Source organism: Anas platyrhynchos, chromosome 10 (assembly GCF_047663525.1).
Source record: "Anas platyrhynchos isolate ZD024472 breed Pekin duck chromosome 10, IASCAAS_PekinDuck_T2T, whole genome shotgun sequence".
NCBI lineage: Eukaryota > Metazoa > Chordata > Aves > Anseriformes > Anatidae > Anas > Anas platyrhynchos.
In genome coordinates, this window is record NC_092596.1 from 16,597,814 (window position 1) to 16,611,212 (window position 13,399).

General features: G+C 45.5%; 1 protein-coding gene across 2 annotated transcripts in view; it reads right to left on the reverse strand.

The window, feature by feature from the left end:
- Window positions 1–13,399, reverse strand: part of GPC3 (glypican 3) — a 145,786-nt gene that overhangs the window by 18,239 nt on the left and 114,148 nt on the right. For both annotated transcript variants that reach the window (XM_005023811.6, XM_038184554.2), the window contains exon 7: window positions 8,066–8,219. In XM_005023811.6, coding sequence (XP_005023868.4) covers window positions 8,066–8,219 — 154 coding nt within the window. The remainder of the gene's footprint in view (window positions 1–8,065; window positions 8,220–13,399) is intronic.

A 13,399-nucleotide genomic window follows, 5' to 3' on the forward strand; every position in this document is an offset into this window, starting at 1 on the left:
AGCTTTGTTTAGGAGTCCTTGATGGATCTTAGTTCCATGAGTTTCCCTTCTTGTGTTCTCAACTCCATACAACCTCCGAGTGTCCCCGCTGCACGATGTCCTTCACATTCAATACTTGTTGCCTGAAGTCCAGTCCCCAGCATTACAGTGGCATGCTCCAAAGGATCCCAGTGTTGCCAACCCAGTCGTGCTTTCAGCCAGTGGCTGTGGTTTCCACATGCCACCATTTTGCAGGACTGCAGCCACAAACCAGCTGTAGTGTTGTCCCATGGCTACTCTCCTTTGGCAGTACTCCGGTAGTCAAAGAAACCTGGCCATTGAGGTATAACCAGAAGCAACAAATTGCAATGTGATCACAAGGATGAGCTAACAAGGGCACCTGCCTTTATTCCACATCCGGGCTGAAGACAATGCAGTGAGGTGTGCTTATGTAGAAGTCCACAAGGAAAGGACATAGGCTGTGCCAGCCTGTCCTGGACTGCAGAGGAGTGGAAACACTACCAGTAATGAAGGCAGCCCTTCTTCATGCAGGACGCATCCATCATTTTCTGAGACCAGGAGCCACAGCAGAGATGGGACAGGACAGGGATGTGGGACAGCCCAGTCCAACACACACAGGACATTTGTGAGATGTTTTACAGCTGAGGCACACGCAGCAGCTGGCACAACTGGGACATGCCCTGGGGCAGGAGCCCTCTCCTGCCACACCAGGAAGGGCTGCTCGCTGCAGACTCATTTATTGCATCACTGTAATCACTCTTATCAGCTTACCTGCAGTAGGGCATTAGTAAAAGCCAAGCCACTCACAAAAGGGGCACCCTCTCCCATGTGAAAAGTCAATCAACACGCTGTATTGTTATCAGGCTTGCAGACAAACCTCTCTTTGTACGGCAAACGGCACAGATATGAAGCCCTGACTATCAGTGTAAGGTTATCTTGTCAGTCCATTAGCAAGTACCACCTGCTCTGCTTCTGTCTGAAATATCCCTTTATTTTCATCCCTTAAAAAGAAATCCATCTAAACTATTTTGTCTCTCCCTGAAGAAAAATAGCACGGAAAGAAGTTTGCATTGAGTCAGGAAGTGTGTTTCCCAGCTTCAGAAGAACTCATGCATTTTCAAGCCACAGAAAAACAGATTCATCATTCTTTAAAGATAAATATGACTATCACTATTGCAACTGGGCAGATCTTTGCATACTTGAAATTGTTTTGATGCGTTCAGTCATGTATAATGTCGCACTCAGTAACGCTTTAAAGATACATTAGCTCCCAAATTACACTGTTGAAAAATGTCTCCTTAGACACTCTGGCACAACACAAACTGTTATTCAAACTTGCAATCTATGTTTAAGCCTGAACAGAGGGGAAAACCTTTTGCCAGAAGAGTAGCATTACAAACTTCTGGGACTAAAAAGCAACCACAGATTTACAAAGACTTGTGCCTTTGTACGATGTAAGAGCAGCAAATCATCTCACCTGACCTTCAGTATATCTCAAACTGTTAGATTTCAGCCAGTCACCATATACTGAAGCCAGGAACCAGCACTGATTTGAGATTCCAAAAGTATTTAGACCAATTTCCTCTCAACATTGTGAATGTGATGCGTTTGATTTATGGCTACACAACTATCAAGGATTAAAATGTCCTCCACTGATCATGCTTTAAAAAACCTGGTACATTATTCTTCGCTTTGGGTCATAGGGAACCAAGGAAGTGGAAAACAGTTCCTAAAAACACAACATACAAATATCTCAGTCAGATTTAGACCTGCTACTACTACACTGAAAATATTTTAAAAAAATACAACTCAAGACCAGAAAAGTAAGAACATGGGATTAACATACCCAGTGGATTTACTTACTGTTTTCATAGATGTTTTTGTACATATGCGGTACTTTGTAAAGTGCATATTTATTTTACTAATACGTGAGCTTTCTAGTTTTTCAGCTGTGGACTTACCACTGCTTTGGAGGAATTCTCAGCATACAAGTTAAAAGCAACCTTTAAAATGTACACATTTTATATACTGTGAGGCCTGAAACAGTCACACCATCGCAAACAGACATCTGAAGGGTCCTATAAACAAGCACATCTCTGAAAGCCACCAATAATTTCCTAGTCTCTCAATTAAAAAATAAAATAAAATCAATTGTTGATTTCCAAAGTGAATTAGTGAACTTGACACTCAGTTACAGTTTCAGCCAACTGCTTTGCATGACCCCCCTTCTCTATCTTCTTGCTTGTATTTGAGCAGCAACAAAGAATTCTTGACTTCCAACCAAATTTTCATTAATAGGAGAAATTTCAACAAACACAAACACTTGAAATAGAAAAGCAATAATCAAGCTATTGCACTGTTTTAGTTGGTACAATTCCAGCTCTTCCATCAGGATAATCTAGCTGACATTCGGCCTTGTCGGATTTTTGCCCTGGGACAGGATGAATGTCTTGTAAAACAGCATGTTTCTGCTATCCTTGCTTCAGTCAAGCATTCAACAGCACCATCGTTGGAAAAAAAAGTTGCTGCTACAAAAAATATGGTTAAAAGTCCTAAAGCTTTTATTAGAATAGGAAAAAAAATAGCAGAAGGATACTGCTTCAAACCAGAACAGCTCACCTAGTCACAGGAGACGAGGACAGGGCACCTCTGCTAAAGGTGGGGCAGAGCCCTGCACAGTAAGTGGGTCCTGCAACAGATCTTCCTGCTGTACAGCACGAAGGCACAACAGCCACGTGTCCCCACACTGTCAGCAGAATCCACACAGACAGGGACATTTTCCACCTGCTGAAGGAGTATTTTGAAGTAAATTGGGTATTTGAAAATGTCTCTCTCAGCAGACAGATAAACATCCAAATGAACCGACTGTCCAGGCTCGGCTCTAAATCAGGCAGAGCAGCATCAGCAGATATTTGCAGCTCAGATACGGGCACCCTGAAGGCATTTACAGAGAAACAATCGCCATAATAAAGAATCCAAAGAGATGATCTTGTAAATATTTTAAATGCCACTGGGCTGCCTCCAAGCACAAGCAGTGAGAGAGCCCCAGCAGACGCCCACGCATTCACAGCACCCTTGGTGCATCCACCACGCTGTCCTGTTACATGCAGATACACCCGCCAAGCAGCAAAGGTGGCCAAAAAGCCTGAGGACAACCATTTTCCAGTATGAATACCCACTTCTAAAGGAAACCTTCCCACAGGAATGGGCTGTAGAAACCACGAGGGCTGCAAACAAACTGACCCTGCCTGGCCTCGAGAGCTGCAACTGTCCAGCACCCACACCCCCTGCCCTGACCATAAACAAGCAGCTTGGTGCTCTTCATGGAAAAGAAATTCAGCTGCCATAGCAGCAGCAGCATCTCCTGTTCCCTGCCACAGCATGGGGATGGAAGGAGCTCAGATTCCCAGGATGTCCAGAAATAAAACTGGGAGAAAATGAGGGTAATGAGAGGAATGCAACCAAAGAAATTTGACAAGACTTTCTGAGATGACCCAGCCTAGAGGTACACATCAGTGGCTAAAAAGGCAGAAGCTATTAAAGTTACAGAACCTGGAAAAGCAATGAACACATAGTGCTGATCCTGACTTTCATCCAGCACCCCAGTACAGCGTGGACTGCTGAAAAAAACACACAGCCAGCTTGGCTGGGCAGCAGAAGCTGCAGCAGAAAGCAGGGTACAGAAACAAGGCGCTTTCTGAGTACCGCACCAGCAATGGGGCTCAAGCTGCAAATTCTCTCTGCCCTTATAAATAACCAAGGGAGATGAGAAAGGCAACACTCCCTGTTATCCAACCTGCATGAACAGCCAGGCAGGGGAGCTGTTTTACACACACACACACTGCCAAGCCATCTTTATGTATCTTTATTGCATACATCTATCCTTATACATCTCATGGGATGAGGCCAACTTCCCTTCCCAGGATAAACTATTTCTGCTTAATTCTGCCAAATCCATCTGTTCCCAAGACAACTTTTGTTACTGCCTAACAGATATTTTGGAAGGGTAAACCTTCCCCTTTTCCCCTGACCCCAGCTGCTGGACTGCTCAGGATGCTCCCGCCACTAAAAGCACTGTTTTCATCCCAACAAACTCCCCAGTAGCCTGCAAACAGCCCAGGGCACTACATCCACCACCACTGTTGCAAACCACCTGAAAAGGTTGTACCTCCTCTCCCACAGCCCCTGCTAAAGCCATTCAGCACAGGAGCGTCTCCAGCACCCATGTTTTATTTTCAGGCTTCCTGGCAACCGGCTTGTCAGTTATAAGTGGCATCTTGAGTGAGAACGCCGGAGGTGAGCTAATTAGCGGGTGGCTGTCTGGAGCAGCAGTGAAGCGCCAGCTTCCCCAGGCTCTGTTTGCTTTGGGTACGTGGTGTAGGATGACTGATCTCAGCAGAGTGCGAGGACATGTTTGTATCATAGATTCTGGAATACATTTGCACTGACTCGCAATTTGGGGGAAAATACTATAATTTATTCGCTGGCATGATTTGCCATTGGTGTGGCATAAATATATGCGTGCGTATGTACACATCTCTATTTTTGGAGCTCCGTGCACAGGGTGCCAGTTCCACGGTTACTCCATTGACAAACAGGAAGCGCTCTTCACTGAGCTGGAAGGCTTTCAATCCTCCTCTTATTGTAAACATTATCTGCCTTCAAAATCCTTAATGTGTTGCAGATGTGACAAACAATAAAAGACCTATCATAAAAAAGTCTGCCATCTCCATGTTTCCCACTGGGGCAACATAATAATGAATTTATTAGCATATAGCGCTCACCAACATATGTTTATAGTCACTCACAAACTTTTGACTTGACAGTTTACAAGTATGTTTAAATCATTAAAGTTTAAGTTGACTGTCCAGTTATTACAGGGTCATTATAAATAGGAAACAAAGGTTACATTTTATACAACAGGCGATAAATCAAAACTAGTCTGTATTCAAGACTGACTTTTTTTTTTTCCTCCTTTTGCTCTTTTTTTAGTCTCCACATTTTCCAAACCTTCGGAGGGACACCTCGCTGAGGCCAGCACCGAGCAGCTGTTTGCAGTTATTACCCGGCAGGACTGGCAGCACCCGTGCCGAGGAGCGGGAGAAAGTCTGACTGTCAGGACAGACGCACTATCCAAACGACCTGCCTCTTGGGTGAGACAGTGCTGAGCTTTCTCATGCAAAAGCCACCGAGATGGCAAACTGACAACTTTTTCATTCTACCTCCAGGCAGACCCAATGCCTGCCTGCGCTCAGCGGGAGTCACCCACCTCTCCTGCTCCCCGTGTCACTGATGGGACAGTCAGTGGGATGCAAATCCTTTTGCACTCCACTTTGCTGCAAAGATTCGGTGGCAGCATGATGTTTATGTGCCTCGTTAAAGCCTTTATCTTACAGAGTGATCCCATTACAAATGAGATTTTAAGGCAGGGCCAAGAACCTGGGGCACATGGCCCAGACGCGGTCCACAACCTCACTTCACAGGACCACATGATTTTTTCCCTGTTACCCTTGGATAACAGGATGACACACGCTGCAGAGCTGCCTGCCAAGTCCATCTGTAAGGCATAGTCAACCCTTAGCGAGGGAGGAGTTCTCTGCTGCTATCACAGGGCCAGGGATATTTCCTCTTGAGCTGAACCAGACCTCTAAGAAAAAGAAAACAAAGCACCCGTATGCATTCCCCAACAGCAAACCTGAAGACCAGCAGGGAAGCATGCTTGAAGAGGGTTTGCATGTTTGGTCACCACGCTAGGACACACGCACTGCTGGCCATCCAGCCGCCTCGCTGCCTGAGCACTGCATAGTATCCAGCATGTGATAAAAGCAGGGAACCATCAGCAGCTCACTCCCAGCCGCTCCCAGTCCTGTGTGTCTCTATTACAGGGTAACCACCTTGGGAAAGAGGGAGATAAAGCCATGCTGAATGTAAAAGTTTGTTTCACAAAGTATTTCCAGATTTTAAAGCCTGGCATCATTTCAAATCAGCATGCTAACCTAAAATTTAGAATTTGTGGAACAGGGGGAAATGTGGAATGGTTTCTGGTCTCTTTTATATTCTTATGTACTTATGATATGATGGAAAAAATTAATTGAAAAATACCCTTTTCAAAGTGAAAAGAAATATTCTTAAAATGTTGAAAGTGAGTATTTCCGCACCATCAGCAACTTTTCCTGGGCTTGTTTCCAACATAAAACTTGAACAGAGTCTCAATTTATATCCAATACCAACCAAATATGATTCTGCCACTGTCAGATCAACTTGCCTTTCTGCTCTAAGACAAAACACACACACACACACAAAATTGCATGCTCAACTGAGGAAGATCCAGAAAGTCTCTGTGGCCACCATGATGGCACAGCACACATCCACCAAGGCCAGCTAATGCCTAAAAGCTGTGCTGGTCAAACCCAGTGCTCTTAGCAGCCTGAGAGGCTTAACCTGATGAGAAGACAATGCCCCAAGCCACTGCTGCTTTTTCACTATGTAAAGTTAATGTTTACCCAATCCGTAGCAAAGTCAGCAGCAAACACCCTCCAGCAGAGTAGCACAGGGAGGATAAGCCCTCTTTCCATATAACATGTTCACATACCACAGTGACAAGAGGGGTCTAAATTGCTAGACAGGCAGGTTATCTGGGAGATCAATACAGTGATTAAACTAGCCTAGAGAGATAGAAGAAGGCAGAAAGGATTATATACACAGTTTCAGAGATCACTGATGATATTATAAGGAAAGCTATAAGAGGAAATTAGAAACACGTTAAAATAGCATAAAAGTGTGACACAAAGATCATGGAAAATGAAACACGTATCTCTGCTCTCAACTCAGAATAATGTGGATCACCTGCATTTCCTTAACATACACTTTGATATTTAGTTCTTGGATGAAAGAAAGGACATTTTATCCTTCTCCAAATTACATATTTCTCTTTCAGACCTGGACTGGAGGACTTAAAAAGCCTTTTCCTTCCCTTAACCAATATTTGAATATATGTATTTTATATATTTTACATAATGTGTCAATAATCTTTGATATGAAACTGGCATTTAATATTTCAGCTCTCACTTCATTAAGGATATTTTAATTATCCCAGACCAATGGAAGGGAATTTATAAACATCTGTGCTTCGTTTAAGAGCCCAAATTTGCCTCTTAAACTTCAAAGCAGTAAAGCTGATTTTATCCAGGTTCAGTTGTCTGGTCTCTCGAAGAGCAAAGCACAGCACTGGAACCAGCATTAATTGGACCAAACCTCCAGCCGCAGACCCACGTTCAGCAGACACCACACATCCACAGTGGACGTGGCCTCAAGCAGCCTGGTCTTGCTCATGTGAGCACAGACGGTGCTGCTGAGCTCCACGGAGTCAGAAGGAGGACAGCAGCAGTTAGGGGGTCAGGGAGAAGGCACACACCAACAGATTTGCGACTCCCTAAGTAGCAAATGGACCTTGACTTCCTCGTCCCAGTGGGTGACCGGGTGATCTTACTAATAATGACCTTCTAATAATATGGCTGACCTTACAAATAATGTAGCCTTGAAGCATCAGGATGCTTTGTGGCCATCTTCAAAGCAACCAAAGACATGAATCATACTGACAGTCAATGCAATTTTAGGCTCCTGAGTACCTAAATCACTTCTGAAAAATGAAGCTTTTTTTTTTCCATTTGTTTTTAAATTACCCTGAGTCTCTAAACCCTACATAAGAAACAACCAAGATGTTTTGCTGTAGTCAAGACATCTTTACTGATTTTCTGAAGCCCTCCACCAAAGCAGAGAAGCTCCCCTTTTAACTCACAAGTGTGGGCAGCAGAGGGAATGAGAGAAGAGGGTGACTGATACCTACAGACAGGCTGCCCTCAACACACCCCTGCAAAACCCACCTGGAAAGTAACAGCATCACTTTTCTAGCTGCTGTCTCAGCAGCACTTAGGCTAGCCAGCAGGATGCTGAGTGCAAACAGCCTCTGGGCCATGGCAGTGGAAAGCTGAGCAGCTCCTCATGCTGTCACCCAGACTGACAAGCCCCAGAGGGACAGCCGCCGCAGGACCACCATCCCCATCACCTGCTAAGAACCGGAGCTGGTTCCTCACTCGCAGCTCTCCATCCCCAGAGCCTCTGCTGCAGTCATCTTCATCATCGCAGTCTCCGCTCTCCTCCTCCTCCTCCGTGGTTTTGCTCATGGCTTTTTGGCGGGGCAGAGCCATCCCTTTGAGCAGCTGAAAGACAGGATGTGACAGTCATTTAACAGCTTCTGCCATCCTCCCTACCTCTTCATCTGTCACTTGCAGGGAAATTGGGTGACAAAAAGGGGACAGGACTGGGTGAAGCCAGAATGGTGAGCCAGAACCCCAGTGCATGCTTTCTATCAAAGCACTGAAGAGCTCTGGTTCATTCATGGACAAAACCACACACAAAACCTCAGTTGAAGAAACAGAAGGAAACCAAACCACGCTGAGTATCTCTGATCATTGGCTTTTCCTCAGTTAGCCTCACACCAGAAGCTGGAGGACATCTATTAGCCACTGAAGCCCAGGGGTCAGCAGCCAAACACATTTCCAGAGTTGAGCCAGATTGAGTCCTGCTGTCACAACAAAAACTAGTGGCAAGATGAAGCTTTTCTTTTCCCCTGGAAGTTGGACACAGAAGCAACGGTATAGCTGAGCCATAGTCAGTGGTCGAGGGCAAGCAGAAGCAAGCATCCTTCACCCACTCACATACACGGAGCAGCTGAACTCAGCCCCAGGCTTAGTTACTGCTATGCCACCATGGGTCTTTGTGTTGTCAATTCAATATAAGGCAATCTTTTGGAAGACAACACTGCGTGGCTGTCATGGATTATCACCTATCTGAGAAGTAACACGTGTGAAAAGAAATGACAGATCTCTCAGATCCGTATGGTGTCCCACAAAAATAACCTAAAAATCTCATTCTTTACTCTTGAAGTACAGAGGATGCTAGTCTAAGTTTTTGGGATCTGCAAGAAAAGAGCAGCTCAGAAAATCAAGCCCACCACGTCCAGAGAAGACTTAGTCTGACAGACCAGTCATTCAGTCCTTTGGCAGAGCATGAAGTGGACATGAGAAAATAAAACAAAGAGCTGCTCTCAATCTCAGCCAGAAGTACCGGCCCAGTAATGCCCTCAACATTTCCAGGGGCACTGACACCACTTTGGGCAACCAGGACAGCTCCATACGCCACGAATCCTACCACAGAGGTGCAAAGAGCCCTCGTCCCAGCATAGCCCTGCCTAAGGCAATCAGCACAGTGATGACGAGAGCACCTACAAACATTCTCCCCCACAGCCAGGCTTTTCTTCCAAACCTCTCACGTTTCCTGATGTATTTTTGAAGATGCTTGTAGAGATGAGCTTTCTAACAGCAGTGGATTAAGGTAGGATTTAACTTTGCTAGGCAGTGACAGAATCTGTAATCCACACAAAGCAACTCTGGTATTTTCAAGCAGAAAAACACTTCCAGTGCTTTAAAGTCAAGTCCTAACTAATCGTGACAGGTTGCACATTGCTGAGATGAAGATTTGAATACCTCCACTGAATACAGGGTCAGGACTGCTTTCAAACACGGGTGGGAGCTCTCAATGCTGCCCCTTCACGGTGCATGGTAGGATTAGACATCTTTAAGATACTGGCTTCCTTTTCCCACTGACTTTTCTGATTATGCTATTGCTAAAAGAACCCAGCTATTTCATCATAAACCCAGCTTCACTTTGAAAGTGTGAGTCAGCCCATTAATATATGCTGAAAATTTCTATCACTACCACTACACTGTTAAAAGCCTTCTTGAATTTAATCTCAGTATTAAGAAAAATAACAAAAAGGATAAGTAACAGAAGATATTGCAAAATGGGAGCCTTCTGCTTACTTCAGGGGTTTAGTTGTTTCCAACTATTGCAGCAATATGCGTGCCTTTAAAGGCATTTTTTAATATCTGGAATCTAGGTTATATTTTTAAACTATTAGGCTAGCCTTAGAAAACAGTTCCTAAAATATTTAGCTGCTGAAGTTTATACAGCCTTGGAGGAATGCTTTCAGCATCTGGCTCTCTGTCCACGGCAATGTCCACATACCTTATTGTTTATATTAGAGTAGCATAGCATAATGAAAAACAAATGGCTCGACGTGAGACCACTTCGGTTTTCCTGGCCATGCTGTCTGTGTGCGCCGTGCCCCGCGGGCAGAAGCAACGCGGCAAACCTCTCCTTTGGGCATGCTGCAGTCTGCCCTGTTCCACAGCCGTGCTTTTGTGAACAGAAGACAAAAGGACACTGCAAGAAAAGGTGGTGGTGGTGTGGGGGGGGTGCTCCCTGCTGCATTTCTCCCCTCCCCAAAAGCATCCTGTAGCCCTGCAGGGGCTCAGGGCTGGGTGATAAAGACCCACAAAGGTCCATAGCAGGGAGCAATTGAGGACAAGGACACCCCAGCACCACCATAAGCATTTTGGCAACTGCAGCATTAACCTGTTGTTTCTTCTCAGAGCAAACAGCAAACCAGCCGTGCCCACACACCCTGAACCAGGAACGGCCTGGCTCCACACCCGCGTTAGGAGGTAAAATGCAGCTCATCCCCCCGAAACTCAGAGAAGCTCAGGGGATGAGTTTCTGTGGCCTTCAACAGGCTTTGGCTCAAAATGTCCAATTCGCTCTTCAGGAGCTTGATTTTATTTAGATATTTATGGGCCTTTCCCAGAATATTGCATGACCACAAAAATAAAAGCAAAGCAAATGCAGAGTTGGGTGCAGCACGGAGCAGACCTCACACAAACCAAACACGGCAACTGCTCAGGCCTTATCACTCTTTGCATTTCTCTCTTCCAAACTAAGCCCCCAGTGTTTATGAAATGTTTTTAGGGGAAACCGTGCTCAAAGGCACGTCGTGCACTGGCTCTTGCTGCCGAGCCTGGTGTTTCTCACACGCCATGGCACCGCGAGACCTGTACCCCACTCCTGGCAGTGACGCTTTGTCGGCCCTCCCGCAGGCTGCAGCAGTGCTGCCCCCCCAGTTACCACACACCTTTTGGGCATGGACATCAAGCCCAAATGTCAAAGGGGGACCAAGAAGCACCACAGTTCATGCAGCCACGTGCCACAGACAGACAATGCCTGTCAAATCCTGCAATGCATCTTCACACTGCAAATAAGGAATTCAGCAATAAATAAGCTCACTGTAAATAAGGACTTGGTAAATGACAGAGCTAACAGCGTTCCTCAGAGCAGTTAATCAGCTGAAAATATAATGTGGGTGTCCCATACCGGTTAGGGCTCATTGCCCCAGTACACAACCACCAAAAAAGGACACACAAAAAAGCCCCTTGTGGACCAAGGGGACTGCAACCATGTGGCTACAGGATGCTCACTTCTGCATCTGAGGCATGGAGCAAAACAGCAGGGACCTCACCATACATGTCAGCAGCATAACTTTCATTACTCACATGAAACAGTAGAGGCCTAAGGAACTTTCTAGCAGAGAGAATTAAGTTCTGGGACATTTTCAGATTTAATAAGCTTAGCAGGGGGAGGGGGGTTGGAGGAGGTCAGGGGGGAACCAGAATTTTTCAGTTGTTTGTTTTCAAACATTGAAATTACTGAGCATTTCTTGTATTACTTTTTTTTTTTTTTTTTTTTTTTTGGCACGCTATAAATTAGCAGCTTAATTTCTCAGCCTTTGTAGCCATAATAAAATGGGAACTTTCTGAAAAATGCCACGCGGGCCTCACAAGCTGCATGTCCCTGTGCAGTGGCTGGTGGCCACCCCATGCTGCTCCTTCCTCCACACATTACAGCCAGGAAGCGGGTGCAGAGGGAGCAACATGAAACACAAGCACAGCCCTGGAGCCCTCTAAGCATGAATGTAACCAGAGCCCCTCTACACACCACAACCCAGGGTTACCACTCACAGGACTCCAGTGAAGCCCTGGCTTTTAACCTGGCTTTATCTGAAACAGTTGGTGCAGTCTACAGCAACATCTGGAGAAAGTGCAGCATCCTCAGCCACGGGGAAGGGAAGGTACCGATGTGGCCAATGCAAGCTGATGGTGGTGTGCAATGGGCACAGTGATGCTTGCAGGCATCGAGACATCCTCAGCCCTGCAAACCTGCCTAGGCATCAGCAGGTGCCTTCAATGTCTCAGCCAGCACCTTTTCTCTAGGAGAGGGGATGTGCTGCAGCAAAACATGACCAGGAAAAATGCTTCAGGAAATAAAATGCTACAGAAGAGAAGATGATCCAGGGAAGCAGTGAAAAATGAGAGGCAAAGGAGGTTTGCTTTTGCTGAAAGGCCACCCCTAAGCAGCCAAATTAGACGTAATGACTCCCATGCAGGCCTTGTTTGCCACGAAGCTACAGCCAGAGCATCAGCCACAGCCACACTCAACTACCATTACACAACCTCCACCATGGTCTGCATGCTTTATGAAATTACATTCAGTGGACTGAACATAGCTTCTCCGTCCTTAAATAGCAACTGGAGCTGACTACTACCCTAACATTACCGTTTATTCATGTCCTGTGGTTTAAAGCCTATAGTAAGAGGCAGGAAAATACATAGTCCAGTGATCACTAAAGTAGTATGTAACAGTGAGATAGCTTCAACTTAATCACAATTCACCCAGCTGCAAGAGTTTACAATCATATCTGCTCTTCTTTGCTAAACCATAATGGCAAAAATACACTATAATGTATCCAACGTAAATGAGAGCGCTAATTGTGGGAGTCTGCGCGCATGCACATGTCTCAGAGGTGTCTGCGGGGCATTCATCTCCCATCTGCACAGTAACCACGGAAAGAAACACGTGGGACACATCCTTTGCTCCTGACTACAAGTTCCACCAGCTCAGACGTGCATCAGTTTTACTTCCAAGCTCATGCTTTTAAATCATGCCCCCACCCTGGACACAAGGGCATTGGCACAAGGGATGCCAGGCAGTCCCAGCTGGTTTCCATATAAATATTTGTTCCTTGGCTTGTCCTGTGGTCTCCCTGAAGCTCAAAAAACAAGCCAGATCAGAACAGTGTGTCGAGCATTTCTGCAAGGAAAGCTCCCTGGGGCGTCCCAGCATGATTTATACAATTATTCATAACCATACAGTGACCAGACAAAAACAGATGCAGCAACACAGGGTAATGACTCAGCTGGATTTGGACAGGCCACCGTATGTTGAAATCTTTATAACTCCTCATTCTTAACAACCACTTCACTCAGAGCTCACCATCCCACCAGCCCACTGAGCCACCTGGTCTTGTTTTTCCAATTTTAACATAAACAGTGAGAGCTGCAACATACTTTTTATCATTAATCTCCCGTCTCCAAAAAGAAATCAACATTGTGTTCCTTGGACTGTAGTTTAATAGCCTTTTTTTCATTTTGGAAACTATGCTCCCAGT